The sequence below is a fragment of the Lynx canadensis genome, chromosome X, assembly GCF_007474595.2.
Source record: "Lynx canadensis isolate LIC74 chromosome X, mLynCan4.pri.v2, whole genome shotgun sequence".
Taxonomy (NCBI): Eukaryota; Metazoa; Chordata; class Mammalia; order Carnivora; family Felidae; genus Lynx; species Lynx canadensis.
Genome location: NC_044321.2, coordinates 41,703,834 through 41,725,672, shown reverse-complemented (window position 1 = coordinate 41,725,672; position 21,839 = coordinate 41,703,834). Strand labels below are relative to the sequence as shown.

General features: G+C 48.0%; 1 protein-coding gene across 1 annotated transcript; it reads right to left on the bottom strand.

The window, feature by feature from the left end:
* Positions 1–681: 681 nt before the first annotated feature.
* WDR13 (WD repeat domain 13) lies at positions 682–8,151 on the bottom strand. The gene is made up of 10 exons (XM_030305527.1): positions 8,025–8,151; positions 7,602–7,681; positions 6,674–6,914; positions 5,902–6,011; positions 5,653–5,783; positions 4,456–4,763; positions 3,424–3,604; positions 3,180–3,321; positions 1,337–1,455; positions 682–948 (listed from the first exon to the last, which is right to left on the bottom strand). Exons 2-10 carry the CDS (start codon positions 7,640–7,642, stop codon positions 764–766), a joined length of 1,458 nt encoding a protein of 485 aa, XP_030161387.1. The 5' UTR covers positions 7,643–7,681; positions 8,025–8,151; the 3' UTR covers positions 682–763.
* Positions 8,152–21,839: the final 13,688 nt, after the last annotated feature.

The following is a 21,839-nucleotide window of genomic DNA, read 5'->3' as shown; positions in this document are numbered from 1 at the left end:
GGATCCTCTGCGCCCCCCTCCGTCTGCCCCTCCCACCCCCTCAAAAACAGACATTAAAAAAAGAAAAAGCCCAAGTCTTCACTGTGGCCATAAAGCCTCATCTACCACATTCTGGTCCAGCCACACCAGCCTCTTCAGTGATCCTTCTGGCACACTCCAGCCTCTGCCTTTGCATTGCCTTTTCCTCTCTGCCTAGAATGTTCTCTCCCACACACCATGGCTCCCTCTCACTTCATTCAGGTCTTTAAATTTCACCACCTTCCCTGATCACAGCACCAAAAAGAGCACAACATCTCACTCTTGTGCCTTGGCCTCCTGTCCTGACTTTCTTTTCCCTCACAGCACTGATCCTGAGCTGACCTGGGATATATTTTTGTCTATTATCTACCTGCGCTAGAATGTAAGCCCCACGAAGGCAGGGATTTCTGTCTGTTGAGGTTACAGCTACACCCCCAGTGCCTACAACAGTTCCCAGTGCACGGTAGGTGCTCGATGTTTGTCTACAGCAGGACTGTGTAAAACGTTTATGGTGGCGCCTAGGACACGGCAGGCATTCAATAAATGGTTGCTAACTGAATGAAGAAATCAGTGCATGAATGCGGAAGTGAACACCATTCCAACTTGGGTCCTACAGATTCCCTTTTACCTGATCCCAACCCCAGCAGACCTGGGAGCCAGCCATCGACACAACCACAGAAACTTTATTTACAAACACAAGGCAGGAAGTGGACGGGGAGGTGGACACAGCAGGGCCGGAAGGCACCTACTTCTGCTCCCGCCTCCAGACGATGACCATGCCACTGGCGTCGCTGGAAGCCAGCAGGCTCTCATCACAGTTGAAGCTGACGTCCAGCACAGGTGCGCTGTGGCCCTGCAGCTTGTTGACAGCGGCCTTGGCTGCTCGCTCCACATCAAAGAAGTGCACACACATGTCCTCGCTGCCCGTCACTGCCCGGACAAGAGGGAGAGGCCCTCGGGAGATGTTGCAGGAGGAAGCAGGGTGCCCAGGGTGTGAAGCCCCAGTGTGGTGTGGGGAGGTGTGGGGAGGTGTGGGAGGGACCGTCCCTAGACAGGGGTCACCTGGCTGTTTTAGTCCTGCGTCCAGACTGTGAGGTCTCTGAGCTGTTTGGGGGTGGGGGGTGCTGTGTCTCATGCCGTGAGGATTCTAAGCTGTTTAGGGGTCTTCATTCAAAGTGGGAAGCTGCTGGGATGGGAGAGTTCTCAAGGCCCAGAAAGTCTGGGAACCTGGGGATTGTGAGATCTGAGCCAGATCAGCAGCAGCTCTGGTCCCTGCCCCTCCCTGGCCCCCCATATGACCCGACCCTGGGGAACTCACCCACACAGGCCCCCTGGCGGAAGGACATGAGGGGACAGAAGATGCTGCGAACAGGGTGTGAGCCCTGCTCGATGGGGAAGCTTCTCTTCAGCTGCAGGGTCCCCTCGTTGTCTACCACCCTGAGGGGAGGGTTAGAGCAGCTCAGGGTGTGGAACCTCAGCTCTGGATGGCGATGCATGGTGGGGAGGGGGGCCCGTCTGTGCCCCTGCTCCTGAGTTCTTCTCAAGGTTCACACAATCCAGTTTTGAGATGACCGTGTATACCTACCTACGAAGCATGGGCTGCTGTGTGAGCTCGTGACAGTTTGGAAACTACCTGTTGGTGAAGACGGGGAGCCTCTGCAGTGTGTTGTTCACTGGTTTCTCTTTCTAGGGGTTTCTAAGAGATCCTGGTGTTAAGACAGGCACAGAGAGGAAGGGGCTGACCAGACTAGATATCCCTGCACTGCAGAATACGACAAGGCCATTCAAAAGAATGAACCGACATCACTGTAGGTGACTTGGGGGCATTTCCACAGCATCATCTGGTGAGAAAAGTGAGCCGTGGAAAAGGATGTAGGAGCCCGCTCCTGTAAAACAATGACCCTCCCCCGGAAACGTGTGGATGGGTGTGCACACCTAGAATTACAGGGGAGAGAACAAAATATAGGAAGGTACTTCCAGAGTTGTTATCAGGCTCTACCACAGCAAGTGGCAGGAAGGAGGAGGACGGAAGGGAGGGGATGGGGGAAATAGCCAAAAACTTGGGAGTATACCTAAATTAAGAACTATAGGGGCTCCTGGGTGTCTCCATCGGTTAAGCATCCAACTCGTCGTTTTGGTTCAGGTCATGATCTCACAGTTCGTGAGCCTGAGCCCCAAGTCACGGTCTGCGCTGACAGTGCAGAGGCTGCTTGGGATTCTCTCTCTCCCCTCTCTCTCTGCCCCTACCCCACTTGCTCTCTCTCTCTCAAAAATAAATAAACAAAAAAATATAGATATGCGTGTGTGTGTGTGTGTGTGTGTGAATTTTTTTTAAAAAGTAGAAAAATAAAACAATAAACTAAAAGCATCCTGTTGGGCAGTGGTTTTCGGACATCACTGGACAGCACTTGGGGAACTTTTCAATGTACCAATGCCCGGTCCTGCCCCAGAGCTTCTGGAATCAATGGCCTGGAGTGGGGCCTGGCCAGGATTTTGTGAAGCCCTTCAGGTCATTCCAGCATGGGCTGCAAACTGCATTTGGGTAACATGTCATACATCAGCAGGGATGGTAAACTCCTCCACTCAAAAAAATAAAAAAAAATAAAAAAAGATGGGGCACCTGGGTGGCTCAGTCGGTTAAGCGTCCGACTTCGGCTCAGATCATGATCTTACAGTTTGTGGGTTTGACACAATCAAAAAAGGAAGGAAGGAAGGAAGGACGGAAGGGAGGGAGGGAGGGAGGGAGGGAGGGAGGGAGGGAGGAAGGAAGGAAGGAAGGAAGGAAGGAAGGAAGGAAGGAAGAGACCTCTGCTTTCAGGGGGGCCCAGTCTATGCTATGCCTCACGTTGGTCATCTGTGAAATGAACGCGATGACAGCACCTTCCTCACAGGGCTGTTGTGGATTAAATGAAGTAGTACGTATGAGGTGCTCCAACAGGGCCTGGTGCCAGCAACTGCCACGTAAGCACCAGCGACTTCTGCCACTGCTACTACCATCGCTATCATCATTATTGTAAGGAGACCGGGCTTCTCCACTCACTGAACTTAACCTGATGGAGGAGACAGGCTTTTGGGCCCTACGAGGAGATGGTGCTCCCATCCCGGGCTGATGGAGGCAGTGGGCCCTGCATCTCCAGGCAGCCCAGACAGGGAAGACCCACCTATAGAGCAGCAGCTTGTTGAGGCAAGCGTTGATGAGTAGCGAGGGGTCCCGGGCCTCTCGGCTGACCCAGGAGCGGGCGGAGATGCTGGTCACAGGGCTACCCTCGTGCACCACCAGACGCTTGGCTTTGGTCAGTTTCCCTGTAATAGCGGAGGGAGGGGAGGCAAAGGTGAGGGTGAGGGCCCGTGCACTGGGCTGAGGGGGAGTGCGAATACCCAGATGCAGGCCTGGGACCTGCCTACCTGTGGCCATGTCAAAAAGGAAGGAGAAAACACTGCCGCGGTCATCTCCTGCCCAGAGTAGCCGGCCAGGGGCATCAAAGGACAGAGCAAGAACCCGGCCCGTCAGCTTGCTGGAGCCACCCTTCACTTTCTTGCCCGTGGAGATGTTCATAACGTGCACGTTGTGCTTGGCATTCCCCACCTGTGGGTGAGATCTGCGTGCTGTCATCCTGCTCTCAGCCAGTCCCTCCTCGAGTCTGACCGTAATGGAGCCACTGTGGACGGGACCAGCTGGTTCCTACTGGACTCTAACCCCAGTGGGGCTGTGGCAGGTAGACTAAAAGGCGACCCAGGCCTGTGATCCTTCAGAGCCAGCCCGTCTTGCAACCTAACCAGGATAGACAGCTGCTCCCGGACTAAGGGGGTCTCAGACCCATAATGCTGCCCCTGAGGCAGCACCCCCTGTGACAGGCAAACCACAGGGCCATCCTAGGCTGGTAATAATAGCTGGTCTGCTTCCTGCCTGGTCCTTGCTGGACACTTGCCCACACTGGGGCTGGTGCAGTAGAAAGGATCCCAGTGCACAAGCTCATGCGGCCGGTCCCCTCTAGGCCCCTCAGGGCCAGGCCAGATTTTCACTCCCTTCCCCCACCCTCTGACTCTCCATCCTGGGGTCGGACCGCAGGATGACCCTGCCACTGAGAGTGGCAGGACCGCTGCCACTGAGAGACTAGCCTTCTGACTAGTCACCCTGATCCCCAGCCAACAGCCCCTGCACTTGGAAAATGGCAGCACTGCTGTTGACAGGACCGAAAGGGCTACCAGAGCTGGGACTCGGCCTCCTGACCAGTCCCCACTGGAGTCTATCATAGCAAGGTCACCCCAAGCCAAGAACCGCGTCCCCATTCTGACTCATTTCCCTCTGAGTCTGACCACAGGGGGACTCTGGTGATGGACTGGAGGGGACCACCCTGACCCTCAGACAGATTCCCTGGGACAGCTCTCCCGGCCCAGCATCCCCGCCCTCAGTGAGTGGACACCCTGGGGCCTGACCACAGTGAGGTTGTTGTTGACCGGCTGGAAGGTGCAGCAGAGCAATTCGGCGCCATCGGGGTCAGGAATCTCCCGGATGCAGCGGCCGTCTTCAGAGGCCCAGATGCGCATGGTAGCATCGAGTGAGGTGGACACAAGGATGTCGTTGGAGAGGGACCAGGCGAAGTCAGAGACACCGCGGGTGTGGCCCCTCAGTACACGGAGCACGGTGGGCGGGGCAGGCACCAGCTGGCACAGTGAGATGCTGCCGTCGAGGGAACAGCAGGCCAGGCGGTGCCGGTCATCATTGGCGAAGCGCACTCTTGGCACTGCAATGCCAAGGAGCCGTTCGTGGGACTCAGCACACTCACCAGGTGCTTTCATTTACATAAGGCTCTGACGTGTGGGCCAGGGGCCCAGACCCACCACGCCAAGCACAATGGCCTCAGCAAAGGGCTTTCCTTGGCTGGGGAAGGGAGTTGGAACCCCAGAAGGCCCTTTTCCAAAAGCCCCCTACAACTCAGCAAGCACTTTACAATTACCAAGGTCTCGGCAGTTTGCAAAACCCGTGCGGCCTTTTGCAAGGAGATTTCTCTGTAAAGGTTCTGAACTCTTCCAAGCAACTCACAACCCCAGAAGCCTTCTGCAAAGTCCTCTTTTAAGCTGCTGAGCCCTTTTATGGTAGATAAAATACCTGAGAGTTTGCACAGAGCTTTACTTTGCAGAGAGCTTTTAGGTTTGCAGAAAGTGTTTTTAAGATTTTTAAAATAATCTCGGGTGGGGGAGAGGGGGAAATGGGTGATGGGCATTGAGGAGGGCACTTGGGATGAGCAGTGGGTGTTGTATTTAAGCGATGAATCACAGGCATCTACCCCCAAAACCAAGAACACACTGTATACACTAGGCTCACTCGGCTGGCCCCTGTATGGACCTATATGGTAACACTGTATGTCAGCCAACTTGACAATAAATTATATCAAAAAAAAAAAATAGTAATCTCTGTACCCAATGTGGGACCCAAACCCACAACCCCGAGATCAAGAGTTGTATGCTCCATCGATTGAGCCAGCCAGGCACCCCCGCAAAAAGCTTTATGGATCGCAATTCCTCCTTCGGAGGTGGGCCAGAGACTTTGCATTCCAGAAACAGATGCACTGAATAGTTGTCACAGTTTAGGCAAATGCATGGTGATGCGACCCGCTACCGGGGCTGGCTTACCTGCCTCATCCACGTGCTGGTCGAAGACATGGTACATGCCCGCAAACGCATAGTTCTCACTCAGTGATGTGTCCCCAGCCATGGCTCGACTTGCTTCTGCTGCTGATGTAGGTACTACGCTGCCAGGGGGCCTGGGCCCCAATGGGAGTGGGAGATAATGTGAGGTGCCTGTTAGCATCCAGTCTGCTGTTGCCCCATGGCCCTCCCCCCCCCACAAAGCCCCAGCTCACAGCTGCCCCTGGGGCGTACCTATCCTCATAGACAGCACGGTTCATCTGTGCCTGCAGCTGGTAGGAGCCTCGGCTGACGGAACGGCGGTGCCCACGAGCCCCCAGGGCCCGAGGATCATCCTCAAAGTCCTGCAAACAGAGGGTCATGGTGGGCACATCTTAAAAGAAGCCCCCAGGAACTTATGGGGTCTGGGGTCTTGAAAATATGCCTAGAACCAGATCCCTTCTCACCCTAGCCACTGCCACCACCATCGCTTGGACTACTGTGGTGACTTCTGTGCTGTTCTCCTGCTTGCCCCCTTCCCCTACTCAGTGGATACTCAACAAATGTTCTGTGACGAAAGAATGAACACTTTCCCCCAAAAAACACGCAGCTCAGTCTCTTGCTTCATTCAAATCTCAGCTCAACTGTCACCTCCTTGGAGAAGACTTTCCTGATCATCCCCATCAAAAACAGCTTCCCTCTGTCCTTCATACCAGTCTCATTTTATCCCCCAAGTCTGCTTTATTTTTCCATCTTAGCACTCCTCACTATAAGCCACGTTAATTATTGAACTTGTTTATCTGATTTGGTATGCCTATTGCACTATTTATCCTGTTTATTGCCCATTTATCAACCTGCTTATCTTGTTTATTGTCTGTTTACTGACTTTAGATTATCTCTTTTTGCTCTATGGTCATCCAAGAGCCTAGAACAGTGCCTTGCACATAGCAGGTGCTTGACAAGTCTGCTGAGTGAATGTATATGGAGGTAGGTGGTATTTATGGCAGGAGCGTGGGGTGGAGCTCACCTCCATGCGGTCAAGGGTAGTTCGGCTGCTGCGGACGATGCTGTTGCTATAGGCACGAGCACTGCCTGGCTCGGAGAGGGGCCCGTATCGCTGGCCCAGCAGCTGCCCACGCAGCCTCAGGTACTGCCGACGCAGTGCCGGGGGGTGCCCAGCCTTGGCATTCTCCCGCAGTAGCTGGCTGCGCCGACGGATATACTGTGTCCGAAACTGTGGAAACGTTGGTGTGCGGTACGCGTTGTACCTATGATGGCAGGAGGCAGGATGGGCAGCAGGCACAGGACAGAGGGAATCAATCAGCTCAAGGGACAGGGAAAGAGAATGAGGTGTGTGGCAGTGAGAGGTCAGGATGGTAAGTGATCAGCAGCGGTGATGGGGGTCCCTCTGGTGCTGTGAGGAGGGTGGGTCTACAGTAATAAAGGGCATGATGACGAGGTCAGTGTGGGGGCAATGGAGGCCGTCTGAAGCTTTGTTGGATTTGGGATGTGGTGACCGAGTCAGTGTAGACAACAACACGGGTCAGGGTGACATGGTGATGGGGGTTAGTGTGGGGCAACGGTGGAGGTCAGTATGGGATGGTGATGGGGTCAGACTGGGGAAGTGATGATGGTAAGAGAAGTCTGCGGGGGGGGCAATGGTGGGGAACAGGATGTCACTAGCCTGAGCTCCAACACCCCCTCCCAAAGGCTCTGGAAGCACAGCCTCTTGACGCATGCCCACATCTGACCGCACTTTCCAAGCATGCTCTTTACGACCCTCCGGCCAGCTCTTCTCTCTGCGGGCAAGCCCCCACACCCTGCTACTGCGCATGCTCACCTCCGGCATGCCCACGCAGCCGCATAAGGCAAGTTCTCCGCCCAGCCTCACTTATCGCCATTGCGCATGCACCCCAGTAACTTCCGTTCCCATGGGCTTCGACCCCACGCCTCACCTCGCGTCTACTGCTAAGACCTGCTGCCACACCGCGGCCATTCCCCGGCCTCCTCTTCCGGCCTGTCCGCCCGCGGGAGCCTGCAGGACAAGGGCCTGGAATGTCAGCGTTTCAAGTGAAAGGACTTAGTTCCTCCCCTTCTGCCAGACGACCGTTGCCATAGACACTTAGTCCCTCTACGCCCGGACGTCGCGAAGTAGCACCCGGCAGTTAGCATGGTCATCACCCCAGCCCTGCCCTCCCCGGGCAGCTCCCGGAAGATTCACACCAGCGATTCAGATCTGATCCCGCCCCTCCCCGGTCGCCATAGCGACGCCCCACCCCCGGTCTAGCAATCCTTGGCATTCTCCATCCATCTTCTTGCCCCCCGCCCCCCGCCTTCCCTTTTTGGGTTCAAGAGCAGGGCCCGGGATCAGAGACCACCTCCGGGGCTGCCTCCGGCTCTTGAGGCCCCCGGGGCGGCCCTGAGACCAGTGTCACCCTTTTCTTCTGTCTCTCTTCTCCCTCTCTCAGGCTTCAGGCAAGATGGCCGCCCACTGCCAGGAAGAGCTGTCAAGCGCAGAGCGAATGGATAGCAATCCTTCGCAGGGCGTGGGAGAACCACGCAGGCGCACTAAGGGACAGCCGCTTCCGGCACAGGATGGAGGCTCCACCCCTCAAGTTCTGTCCTCCGCAGGTCCGTAATGACGTTTTTGGTATACCCAAGAATAATGTTCAGGGGCCAGAGAGTGCGAATCATTCAGGAAAAATTAGAAATACGACTTTCCTTTGAAAGCGTGGTATAAGCTGCTTTTTTAGCATCACAATCTTGGCCAAACAAGATTTGACGCACAGAATCAAAAATAAGCACACATGCAGAGGCTCCTAGGATGTTCTTCAGTTCTTAAAGTGACTGATAGGCCTCCAGACAACCCTGGGATGAGTAGTCTGTTCTGTAGTGGGGATTGGGGAGTGGGCTTGGATAGTCCCAGGAAACTTGGTCTGGGTCTGAGCCTCCAAAGACAGAAGACATTACTTAATGTACTTAAGGCACAACAAAATTTGGATCCCAGGAGACTATCTGAACCATCCTTATTTCAACTCATAACAGGAAGCTGCAACTCTTAATTATTCACCTTTTTTAAAAAAAGGAACCTCTATAGGGGCGCCTAGGTGGCTCAGTCGGTTAAGCCTTCGACTTGGGCTCAGGTCACGATCTCACTGTCTGTGAGTTCGAGGCCCTCCGCCCCCGTCGGGCTTTGTGCTGACAGCTCAGAGGCTGGAGCCTGCTTCAGATTCTGTGTCTCCCCTTCTCTCTGCCCCTCCCACGCTCATGCTCTCTCTGTTTCTCAATAATAAATAAACGTTAAAATTTTTTTTTAAAGTAACCTTTATGTCCAACGTGGGGCTCGAACTCACCACCCCGAGATGGAGTCACTAGCTCTACCACTGACTGAGTCTGTCAGGTGCCCCTCTATTCATCTTAATGTGGTCAGGATTAACAGAATTTACAAAATTGAAATACATACTACCGGGGCGCCTGGGTGGCGCAGTCGGTTAAGCGTCCGACTTCAGCCAGGTCACGATCTCGCGGTCCGTGAGTTCGAGCCCCGCGTCGGGCTCTGGGCTGATGGCTCAGAGCCTGGAGCCTGTTTCCGACTCTGTGTCTCCCTCTCTCTCTGCCCCTCCCCCGTTCATGCTCTGTCTCTCTCTGTCCCAAAAATAAATAAACGTTGAAAAAAAAAAAAAAAAAAAAAAAAGAAATACATACTACCTTCCTATTGGATCTTAACATCCATCCACTGCTAGAATTCTCAAAAACTTTTTTCACTTTTGCACTATTTTTTGTATTTATTGCACAAATACAATAATCTGAACAGTTTTAAAGCCACCTGAAATAAGGAGCACATCCAAAACACGTATTGCCTTTTGTGTGTTCTAACAAAAATAGACCACTCTGTTTTGTATCGATACAGCACCTCCCTTGTCCATGTAACTAATCTATGGGTGTCTTTTCAGGATGTTAAATACCCTTCTATTTGATGGTTGGTAAAGAATAAACTATTTTACTGCATAAACATGTAACCACTAACACTTATTGGATAATGTGCTGGAAACATGGTGATTTACAAGTATTAATCCATTTAATCCTAAAAACTGAATGTTGTGGGACCCATTACTATCCCCATTTTACAGATGAGGAAAGCTGAAGCCCAGGGAGTTCAAGTTCATTTTATTGAACTAGTCTCCTATTTGTGACCAGCATTGGCTTTATTTCCAAATTTTTTTCTTGCTATAAAGGATGCTATGATCACTGCCTTTCCCGTTTGCACCTTGATCCTCCTTGGACTGAGCCCCACCCCTTCGTACCACCACTCAGCCTCCAAAGAAACATGGTGGGGGGAAAAAGTACAGGAAAGTCAGAGATGCCAGCAAGATTTACTGTCTTACTGCTGGAATTGATTCTTTTGTTGCAGTTTTTATATGTCAAAAAGTTTCAAAATTATTATTTTTTAATTTTTTAATGTTTATTTTTGAGACAGAGACAGAGTACAAGCGGGGGGAGGGGCAGAGAGACAGGGAGACACAGAATCTGAAGCAGATTCCAGTCTCTGAGCTGTCAGCACAGAGCCCATTGTGGGGCTCGGACCCACCGACCATGAGATCATGACCCGAGCTGAAGTCAGATGCCCAACCGACTAAGCCACCCAGGCGCCCCTCAAAAATTATTTTTTTAAGTTTACTTATTAGGACAGAAAAAGAGAAAACGAGTGGGGGAGGGACAGGGAGAGAATCCACACTGTCAATGCAGAGCCTGATGCAGGGGTTGATCTCACAAACCATGGGATCATGACCTGAGTCAAAATCAAGAGCTGGATGCTTAACCAACTGAGCCACCCAGGCGCCATTCAAAAATTATTTGTAAAACTTCATCGCTATAAGGCGATTAAGATATTAGATAAAACAACCTAATGACAGGGTCGGTGTAAGAAGGAATTCGTTATTAATGCATAGAAAGTGTTCACAACATCTGTTGCAGGAACATTTGCTGGTATTCTGAGAAGTACTACAGTACTTTCAGAAGGTGGTGTAACCTGGCCGCTGCTGCCAGGTCTGCTGACCAGGAGCTGTGGTCTTTGGGCAAGTCATTCAAACCCTTTGTGACTCAGTATCCTCATCTGGAAAAAAAACAACCTGTCTCATAGGGTTATTGTGAGCACTAAATGAGATAGCTGGCTTGCACTAGCATCTGGAAAATAGAAAATACCCGCTAAATGTTGACTAATGTTAGTTGTCTTAGAACCTTTTCCCAATAATGGATCCACTTGTCAGAGGTAATTCTGGTACAGAAATAATGTGAATTAACCACCACAGCCACCTGTTGCATTTGTTGTGTGCTTTGTGTTTTTTTTTCTTTCAAATTTTGCTTTTAAAAGGTGTACACACCCTCACTGGATTAAAAAGGGGTTTTGAACAAGCTGGTGACAGAAGGCACTTTCAGTATGCTGGGACTTATAAACTTGCAGGATTTATCTGCATGAATGGCAGGCAGGTCCCTGGGTGGGCAAAGGAGGGTCTGGGTGAATAGGAAAAGGGATACATAGGGCAGGGAGAGAAAAGGGGCCTTCAGAGGCAGAATGCAGCTACAAGTGGGAGGCTGACAAAGCGGCAGTGGCAGCGGAGTTTGGGGAAGAAGAGGATGAGATAAATGTGTTCCCATCCCACTCGGGCTAGCTCCATGTGTGGAGTCTCACAAACTTTCTAATAAGTTCCCAGTAAAAAGCCAGGACAGAAATCCCCGGCGGTTACCTAGTCAGGACCCCTCTCGCTCTTGAGAGCTTTGTACTTTCCCTCAATAAACTCTATGGCTCTGCTCGCTCTCTGTTGTCATCCATCTGTGAGATTCATCCTTCGACTCCGTGAGACAAGGACCAGTGTCCCTCCCACCCTCCAGTAACATTTTGGTGCCGAGACCCTGGGACCGCCAGAGGGTGAGTAACAGTGGACTCTTTCCTTTCCTTTTCTGAACGCAGGATGTCCTTACCAAGGACTCTCAAAACCAGGCACCTGTCGGCCAGTTAAAAGCAGGTCGTGTGGCCGCCAGTCTCGAGTCTCAGGCTTCTGGGTAAAGGTTGGTCAATCCCCCCTTGTGAAAGGGGAACGTTGGCCTAACCCTAACCAGTTCCCCTTTCTGCTCTCGGCTTATCCTTCCTTCCCCTGTCCTTCTTAAATGCCTTCTAAAACCTCTCCAACCCCGATGATCAATATGCTCCAGCAATTAGGGGCTCGTCTCAGGATCTGGAATCCCTCGTTATAACCGTGGCTCGTTCTCCACCAAACACCTGGGGATCTCTTGGGTGCAGCAGTTTCATAGGGGGCCCTACTGATTTTGTCACGTAGGGAGGAAATGCTGTTTGTGTAGCTTTCAGGACCTCCCCTTTAAAAGTGTCTCTCGTGAGAATCTCGATGAAGCAGAGAGATCTTTCCCGTTTTTCTGTTGTTTGGGGAGACAAATGTTTTATTGTCAGATATGACTCAGTCTTCCGTGTGGTCAGTGCTCTAGGCTTGAATGCGAGCAGACAACATTTGGGTCATTTCCCCTCATGACAAGCTAGAAGCAGCTTACTATCGTCAAGTGTTTTGTATTCCCTTGGCATTGAACATTAAGAATGGGACGAGAGATCTACCATCAGTGCCTTCTTTGTGGGCAGCACCAGCGGGAACCTTAACAATCGGGACCCATCTGCTGATAGGATGGGAGGCATGTAGGAAGGAAAGATGCTTGGGGCGGGGGGAGGTGAGGAAATAATGACTGTGTGGACTAGATTCCATGGGTTGGGGGTGCAAGCAAATTGGTACGACCGCGAAATGAGGGCCCTGTCAAGGGGCCTCCAAAGACGGAGGTCATCAGAGACCCTCTCGGTCATGGGAAAGGTTCATCCAGGGGCACACATAAGGACTGGCGATCCAGCACTCTGAACCTGCCCCGTGGCTCCCATTGGGCACCCGAGACACGTAAAAGGATGGAGACCGGCCCTGGGGGTCACGGCCCGGGGAAGCCTCCTCCGTACGCAGCACGTGCCTCCCTGTAACCGCCCCAGCTGTTTGCTCGCACCCATAAGCTTTACAGATAACAAACCTTGAATCACTAAGCTCGCCAAACTCCTTAAGACATTTACAAGGATCCAGAGGAAGGAAGGCAGGGTTGGGTGGGGGCTAAAGCAGCGGGTCACAATGGCTACCCCGCTCGTCCAATCCTTCTTAGACCCAGGGTTCGAGGCCATCCTCTCACCTTGCGGAGTGCGGGTCAGGGATGCCTTGATTCTAAAGGGGAGAGCTGATATGCTGGGATGTGTCATAGTCACTCTATAATATAATAGGTACTTGAGGTTCTTGACTCCTACCCGATGGCCAGATGGGTCACAAACCCTCTGCAATGGGGAACTCCTCTGGAATGTGTTCTGAGAAGTTGGGAAAGATTTGATCCACAAATGCTCAAAAGGGAGAGCATGAAGGTTTTTTTTGTTCCCAGGCTTGGCCTCAATATGGCCTGGGGGATGGAGAATCCTGGCCTCCTGAGGGAAGTATTCAGTACAGTACTATCTTACAGTTAGATCTATATCGTAGAAGAGAGGGCGAATGGTCAGAAGTTCCTTATGTAAGACCTGTAAGTTAGGTGCCGACCTCTGGGCCCCTGTAAGGAGCCCAGAAGGGCAAGTACTTGCAGACTTGCCTGCTGAGGCCTCTTCTCAGGAAAAGCCACCTGTTAGACCTTCATGTCTTCCTTATCCAGGATTGGCAGGGATGAGAAATCCTCCCCCTGAAAGGAAGGCACATTCACTTAGCATAACACTCTCCACTTCCATCCACGTTGCTACAAATGGCCATATTTCATTCTTTCTCATTGCCAAGTAGTATTCCATTGTGTATATAAACCACACTTTATTTACCCATTCATCAGTTGATGGACATTTAGGCTCTTTCTATAATTTGGCTATTGTTGAAAGTGCTGCTATAAACATAGGGGTACAAGTGCCCCATGCGTCAGCACTCCTGTATCACTTGGGTAAATTCCTAGCAGTGCTATTGCTGGGTCATAGGGTAGATCTGTTTTTAATTTCTTGAGGAACCTCCACACTGTTTTCCAGAGCGGCTGCACAAGTTTGCATTCCCACCAACAGTGCAAGAGGGTTCCCGTTTCTCCACATCCTCTCCAGCATCTATAGTCTCCTGATTTGTTCATTTTAGCCACTCTGACTGGCGTGGGGTGGTATCTCAGTGTGGTTTTTACTTGTATTTCCCTGATGAGAAGTGACGTTGAGCATCTTTTCATGTGCCTGTTGGCCATCCGGATGTCTTCTTTAGAGAAGTGTCTATTCATGTTTTCTGCCCATTTCTTCACTGGATTATTTGTTTTTCGGGTGTGGAGTTTGGTGTGTTCTTTATAGATTTTGGAGACTAGCCCTTTGTCTGATATGTCATTTGCAAATATCTTTTCCCATTCCATCAGTTGCCTTTTAGTTTTGTGGATTGTTTCCTTTGCAGTGCGGAAGCTTTTTATCTTCATGAGGTTCCAATAGTTCATTTTTGCTTTTAATTCCCTTGCCTTTAGATGTGTGTCGAGTGAGAAATTGCTACGGCTGAGGTCAAAGAGGTTTTTTTCCTGCTTTCTCCTCTAGGGTTTTGATGGTTTCCTGTCTCACATTCAGGTCCTTTATCCATTTTGAGGTTTTTTTTGTGAATGGTGTAAGAATGTTGTCTAGTTTCATTTTTCTGCATGTTGCTGTCCAGTTTTCCCAGCACCATTTGTTAAAGAGACTGTCTTTTTTCCATTGGATATTCTTTCCTGCTTTGTCAAAGATGAGTTGGCCATACGTTTGTGACCCCAGTTCTGGAGTCTCTATTCTATTCCATTGGTCTATATGTCTGTTTTTGTGCCAATACCATGCTGTCTTGATGATTACAGCTTTGTAGTAGAGGCTAAAGTCTGGGATTGTGATGCCTCCCACTTTGGTCGTCTTCTTCAATATTACTTTGGCTATTCGGGGTCTTTTGTGGTTCCATACAAATTTTAGGATTGCTTGTTCTAGCTTCGAGAAGAATGCTGGTGCAATTTTGATTGGGATTGCATTGAATGTGTAGATTGCTTTGGGTAGCATTGACATTTTAACAATATTTATTCTTCCAATTCATGAGCACGGAATGTTTTTCCATTTCTTTGTATCTTCTTCAATTTCCTTCATAAGCTTTCTATAGTTTTCAGCATGCAGATCTTTTACATCTTTGGTTAGGTTTATTCCTAGGTATTTGATGATTCTTGGTGCAATTGTGAATGGGATCAGTTTCTTTATTTGTCTTTCTGTTGCTTCATTATTAGTGTATAAGAATGCAACTGATTTCTGTACATTAATTTTGTATCCTGCGACTTTGCTGAATTCATGTATCAGTTCTAGCAGACTCTTGGTGGAGTCTGTCAGGTTTTCCATGTATAATATCATGTCATCTGAAAACAGTGAAAGCTTGACTTCATCTTTGCCAATTTTGATGCCTTTGATTTCCTTTTGTTGTCTGATTGCTGATCCTAGAACTTCCAACACTATGTTAAACAACAGCGGTGAGAGTGGACAGTAAGTAGTAAGTCATGCAGAGAAAGACAGATACCGTATGTTTTCACTCTTATGTGGATCCTGAGAAAGTTAACAGAAGACCATGGGGAGGGGAAGGAAAAAAAAAGTTAGAGAGGGAGGGAGCCAAACCATAAGAGACTCTTAAAAACTGAGAATAGGGGCGCCTGGGTGGCTCAGTCGGTTAAGCGTCCGACTTCAGCTCAGGTCACGATCTCGCGGTTGGGAGTTCGAGCCCCGCGTCGGGCTCTGTGCTGACTGCTCAGAGCCTGGAGCCTGTTTCAGATTCGGTGTCTCCCTCTCTCTCTGACCCTCCCCCGTTCATGCTCTGTCTCTCCCTATCTCAAAAATAAATAAACGTTAAAAAAAATTTAAAAAAAAACAAAACTGAGAATAACCTGAGGGTTGATTGGGAGCGGGAGGGTGGGGAGGGTGGGTGATGGGCATTGAGGAGGGCACCTGTTAGGAAGAGCACTGGGTGTTATATGGAAACCAATTTGACAATAAATTTCATATAAAAAAATTAAAAATAGAATTACCCTACAATACAGCGATAGCACTGCTAGGAATTTATCCAAACAATACAGGCATGCTGATTAATAGGGCACATGTACTCCAATTTTTATAGCAGCACTTTCAACAAATTATGGAAAGAGCCCAAATGTCCATCAACTGATGAATGAATAAAGAAAATGTGGTTTATGTATACAATGGAATACTACTTGGCAATGAGAAAGAATGAAATCCTACCATTTGCAACAACGTGGTTGGACCTGGAGGGTATTATGCTAAGTGAAATAAGTCAGTCAGAGAAAGTCATATATATGTTTTCAGTCATATGTGGAACTTAAGAAACTTAACAGCAGACCATGGAGGAAGGGAAGGGAAAAAAAAGACTTTCAAACAAAGAGGGAGGCAAACCATAAGAGACTCTTAAATACAGAGAACAAACTGAGGGTTGATGGCAGGTTGGGGGGGGGGAGGCGGGGAAGAGGGGAAAATGGATGATGGGCATTGAGGAGAGCACTTGTTGGGATGAGCACTGAGTATTGTATGTAAGCGATGAATAATGGGAATCTACACCTAAAGCCAAGAGCACTGTATACACTGTATGTTAGCTAACTGAATGATAAAATATATTTAAAATAAGTAAACAATTTTTTAAAAAATTAAAAAAAAAGGAAGGCACATTCAATGTATCCATTGACCGAAATGCCTAATGGTGAATTTGGCCCCATGAAGGTTCCATTTTCCTTGTAAGATTTTAAGCAAACAAAAAGGACATGGGCAAATTTGCAGACAATCCTGATCAATATACAGAAGTGTTCCAAAACCTAACTCAGGTTGCTGGAGAAAAACACAGGCCATCCCTAACGAAGGGGACTCTAATACTCTATCTCTCTCTCACTGTTTCTCCTAATACACTCTGGTTACTCTAACTGTATGTGGGGGCTTCTCCCTCATCCATTTCCTGGGTCAATGACTATGATGATTAGGGCCAACTGTCTCTGGTTGGTCTACCTCGGGATGCAGACTTTAAGGAATGTTCCTAAACATCTGCCGAAAATCGTTTTGTTTCGGGGAAGTTCCCTGTCTTCTCTAGCCTAACATGGACTGCCTAATTCCACTCTTTGGTGGGAAAAAACCTGGTGTCTGCTCATCTGTTTGAGTGGACAGGCTTTAAGACCAGGAGACCTCTCTCTCTCTACCCTCTGGGCTTTTATTTGCCTTCAGGCTTTAGGTCAAATCTGGCCTCTTCTGCCTTCCTCTCCCCCTCCTCCTCCTTCTGCACCACCTTGGGTGCAGCCTGCATAACTGATTCCACTACCATCCTCAGTGCCTCAGGCACCATAGGCTCCTCCTCCCACCCTCAAGGTCAAGGAGCAAAGAACACTCCCTTGGACTGCCCACTTCAGATTTCCCATTGGTGTCCCAGGTAAAAACTAATAATGGGGAACAAATTGACTTTTAAATGGACGTGGGTGGGACGTATTTGGCATTTAAACTAATTTAAGTTTATTGGTTTAATTAAGTTATCAGCATTAAATATGAAACTTATTCTACCTAGGTTTGCTAAAGGTTAAATAAGTTCATGTTGTCTCTGTTGCAATTTGTTAGCAAAAAGTTGACTTAAAATAATGGTTAATTTTGTCTGTCTCAACATTTTCAAGGGTAATTCTTAAGATAACTTTCAGGGTCTTTGGTAACCTAAAATTTTAAAGTTTTACTTGCATAATAAATGGCATTGAATTCATTGGACATCTAGGTCTTTTCCAAATAGAATGGAATGCTAAAGAATTGCTTAAGCATAAGTTTTCTGTTTTTGGCTTCTTATGGCAAAAAAAAAAAAATACCTAAGCATATTTAAATCTGTTTAAAAAACATGCTTTATGGTTAATGGATTCATAATTTGCCATCTAAAAAAAATTCTGATGTAGCACAGAGTTAACAGTTGGTTACTACTTAGTTTTCACTGGAGACTAAGGTTTCTAAGAGTTAAAATTCTGCTAAGCATAATTAAGACTAATAAAAATAATGAAAGTAATTCTGTAGGTAGAAAAGTAGGAGATATGTAAGAAAGATATATGGAATGGGAATACCTTTTTGTTCAAAGTAAAAGAAAGTAATTTTGTCCTAAATGAGTCTGGTTGTTTGGAGAAAAAGGGCTTAGGTCAAAATCTGAAAGCAAAGGAATTTTATATGTGGTCAGGATGGACTAAGGTTAAAATAAATGGATTTTACAAGAGCACTAGTATAAGATTAAAATTCTGCTTTACTTTCTGGTAAAAAGGCAAAGTTTTCGTGGGTTGTTGGTATATTTTTGATAAAAGAAAGAGGTAAAAAAAAGACTTTTTCTGCCCAAAAAGATGGAAAAAATATGATTTTAACCAAAAGTGCAGGGCAGCATGCCCTTGAGTGTTTTACGCAAGCCTTGGTTGAAATTGCCCTTGAAATTGTCCTTGAATTGCCCCTGAAATTGTCCTGTGATCCAAAGGCTGGGGAGCCCTTGACGATGTCCTTGCTGCCAGCCTCCAAATGCTCCACATTTGTGTTGTTTCTGTGTAGCAAAGGAATGGATGCATGTGCCATATAAGGAATACATGACTATGATATATAAAAGACTTTCACTGGAATACATAGGAGCCATTTTGCTACACTTAGCCCAGTGTGTGCCAATTTGTAACAACCCAGATACTAAAAAACAGATAGCCACACGGCTGAAACATATTTATGTGGGCATTGCTGAAAAAGGCAAGGGAATAGACCTCAACTTTGGCAGTTTTAGCCCCCTTGATGGCCAATTTTATCCTTTCAAAAAATGGTTTTCACCAGCCTTTTAAAACATAGTTGTAAAGAGGATTACTGTTGGGCCAAAATGAAATTAGTGCATCCTTCTACAACTAGGGAAGTCTTGCTTGGGCATAGTCGATACCCTCAACGTCCTGCAGATGAAAAAATAGAGGGATAGGAGAAATCAGGGAAGACAAGGTCAGCTCTCAGAGGTAGGGTCAAGCCTGGATAAGAGCGACTGCTCCCAGCACCTCATGAGACTGACAAAGCTTTTGGCTGCCAGTTGAATAACCAGCCAAAATGCAGGGCCAGGAGATGAGGTTTCTACTGGCCAGCTATGGAAAATTAAGATAAGGGACACTTCTTCCTCCTTTTTCCTTAGATGGGTAATTCCCCAACCAGGCCAACACTCCTTTGGGATGCATTCTAAAAAGCTGGGATAATTTTGATCCATAAGCTCTGAAAAAAACCACAAACAACTCATTAATTATCTTGGGGCTGGATGCCCTCTAGGGAACTTCCAGTTTCCCACCGGGGCCCAGGGAGTTTCATCCCAAGATCCTAATTGGGACTATGACCATCCCATTAAGAAATGGTAGCGCCGGGGCGCCTGGGTGACTCAGTTGGTTAAACATCTCACTTCAGCCTTGGTCATGATCTCACCATTATGAGTTCAGGCCCCGCATCAGGCTCTGTGCTGACAGCTCAGAGCCTGGAGCCTGTTTCAGGTTCTGTGTCTCCCTCTCTCTCTGCCCCTTCCCCACTCTCACTCTCTCTCAAAAATAAATACACGTTAAAAAAATTTTTTTTTAAGAAATGGTAGTGCCATGGCACAAAAACAGACACTCAGATCAATGGAACAGAATAGAGAACTCAGAAATGGACACACACAAGCATATGGGCAACTAATCTTTGGCAAAGCAGGAAAGAATATCCAATGGAATAAAGATAGTCTCTTCAGCAAGTGGTGCTGGGAAAACTGGACAGTGACATGTGTAAAAATGAACCTGGACCACTTTCTTACACCATGCACAAAAATAAACTCAAAATGGATGAAAGACCTCAATGTAAGACAGGAAGCCATCAAAATCCTCGAGGAGAAAGCAGGCAAAAACCTCTTTGACCGTGGCTGCAGCAACTTCTTACTCAACATGTCTCTGGAGGCAAGGGAAACAAAAGCAAAAATGAACTACTGGGACCTCATCAAAATAAAAAGCTTCTGCACAGTGAAGGAAGCAATCAGCCAAACTAAAAGGCAACTGACGGAATAGGAGAAGATATGTGCAAATGACATATCAGATAAAGGGTTAGTATCCAAAATCTATAAAGAACACACCAAACTCCACACCCGAAAAACAAATACTCCAGTGAAGAAATGGGCAAAAGACATGAATAGACACTTTTCCAAAGAAGACATCCAGATGGCCAACCGACACATGAAAAAAATGCTCCACATCACTCATCATCAGGGAAACACAAATCAAAACCACAATGAGTTATGACCTCACATCTGTCAGAATGGCTAACTAACAACTCAGGCCACAACAGATGTTGGTGAGGATACGGAGAAAGAGGATCTCTTTTGCACTGCTGGTGGGAATGCAAACTGGTGTAGCCACTCTGGAAAACAGTATGGAGGTTCCTCAAAAAACTAAAAATAGAACTACCCTACGACCCAGCAACGGCACTACTAGGCATTTATCTGCAGGATACAGGGATGCTGTTTCAAAGGGGCACATGCACCCCAATGTTTATAGCAGCACTATCAACAATAGCCAAAGTATGGAAAGAGCCCAAATGTCCATTGATGGATGAACGGATAAAGAAGATGTGGTGTATATATACAATGGAGCATTACTCGGCAATCAAAAATAATGAAGTCTTGCCATTTGCAATAACCTGGATGGAACTGGAGGGTATTATGCTAAGTGAAATTAGTCAGAGAAAGACAAATATCATATGACTTCACTCATATGAGGACTTTAAGATGCAAAACAGATGAACATAAGGGAAGGGAAGCAAAATTAACAAAAGAGGGAGGGGGACAAACCATACGAGACTCATAAATATTGAGAACAAACAGGGTTACTGGAGGGGTTGTGGGAGGGGGGATGGGCTAAATAGGTAGGGGCATTAAGGAATCTACTCCTGAAGTCATTGTTGCACTAGATGCTAACTAATTTGGATGTAAATTAAGAAAACAAAATAAGATTAAAAAAAATGGTAGTGCCACCACTTCTAAGCTTGTGCTTTAGAGAAATTAAGGAGGTCTAACATTAAGCTCTAAAATTATGCTAAATTAGTCACTATTTTAGAAACACAAAATGAGAGCCTGATGGCCTTCCTGGAGAGGTAGAGGGAGGCTCTCATTAAATATATGGCTATCTGCCCTGACACCCCTAAGTCTGAGATGATTTTGAAGGACAAATTTGTCACTCAATCAGCCCTAGATATTCAGAGGACATGCAAAAATTGGCTGTTGGCCTGGAAGGGACCTTGGAGGAGCTCTTACAAGCTGCCAATCGGGTAGGTTACACCCAAGATCAAAATTAAAAAAAAACAAAAAAAACAAAAAAACGGAAAAGGAGGCTTAAGAAAAATCTGGGGGCACCTGGGTGGCCAAGCCGGTTGAGAGACCAACTTTGGCTCAGGTCATGATCTCATGGCTCATGAGTTTGAGCCCCACGTTGGGCTCTGTGCTGACAGCTCAGAGCCTGGTGCCTGTTTCATATTCTGGGTCTCCCTCTCTCTCTCTGCCCCTCTCCTGCTCATGCTGTCTCTCTCTGTCTCTCAAAAATAAACAAACATTAAAAAAAGAAAAAGATGGGGCGCCTGGGTGGCGCAGTCGGTTAAGCGTCCGACTTCAGCCAGGTCACGATCTCACGGTCCGTGAGTTCGAGCCCCACGTCGGGCTCTGGGCTGATGGCTCAGAGCCTGGAGCCTGTTTCCGATTCTGTGTCTCCCTCTCTCTCTGTCCCTCCCCCGTTCATGCCCTGTCTCTCTCTGTCCCAAACATAAAAATAAACGTTGGAAAAAAAATAAAAAAAAAATAAAAAAAGAAAAAGAAAAATCTGAGGCCGGGGGCACCTGGGTGGCTCAGTGGGTTAAGTGTCCGACTTTGGCTCAGATCATGATCTCATGGTTTGTGGGTTTGAGCCCCACATCGGGCTCTGTGCTGACAGCCTGGAGCCTGCTTCGGATTCTGTGTCTCCCTCTCTCTTTGCCCGCCCCCCCCCAACTTGCATTCTGTCTCCCTCTCTCTCAAAAGTAAATAAACATTAAAAAAAAAAAAGGAAAGAAAAATCTGAGGCCTTACACTCTATGTCAGACCAAACTTCCTGAG

Excerpts from the sequence above, each read along its gene's own strand:
- WDR13 (XM_030305527.1), bottom strand. The coding sequence starts at position 7,642 with ATGGCCGCGGTGTGGCAGCAGGTCTTAGCAGTAGACGCGAG. Across the intron at positions 6,012-6,673 it reads CTACCCTTGACCGCATGGAG|GACTTTGAGGATGATCCTCG; the intron begins GTGAGCTCCACC and ends CTCTGTTTGCAG. Across the intron at positions 4,764-5,652 it reads CCAGCACGTGGATGAGGCAG|TGCCAAGAGTGCGCTTCGCC; the intron begins GTAAGCCAGCCC and ends TTGGCATTGCAG.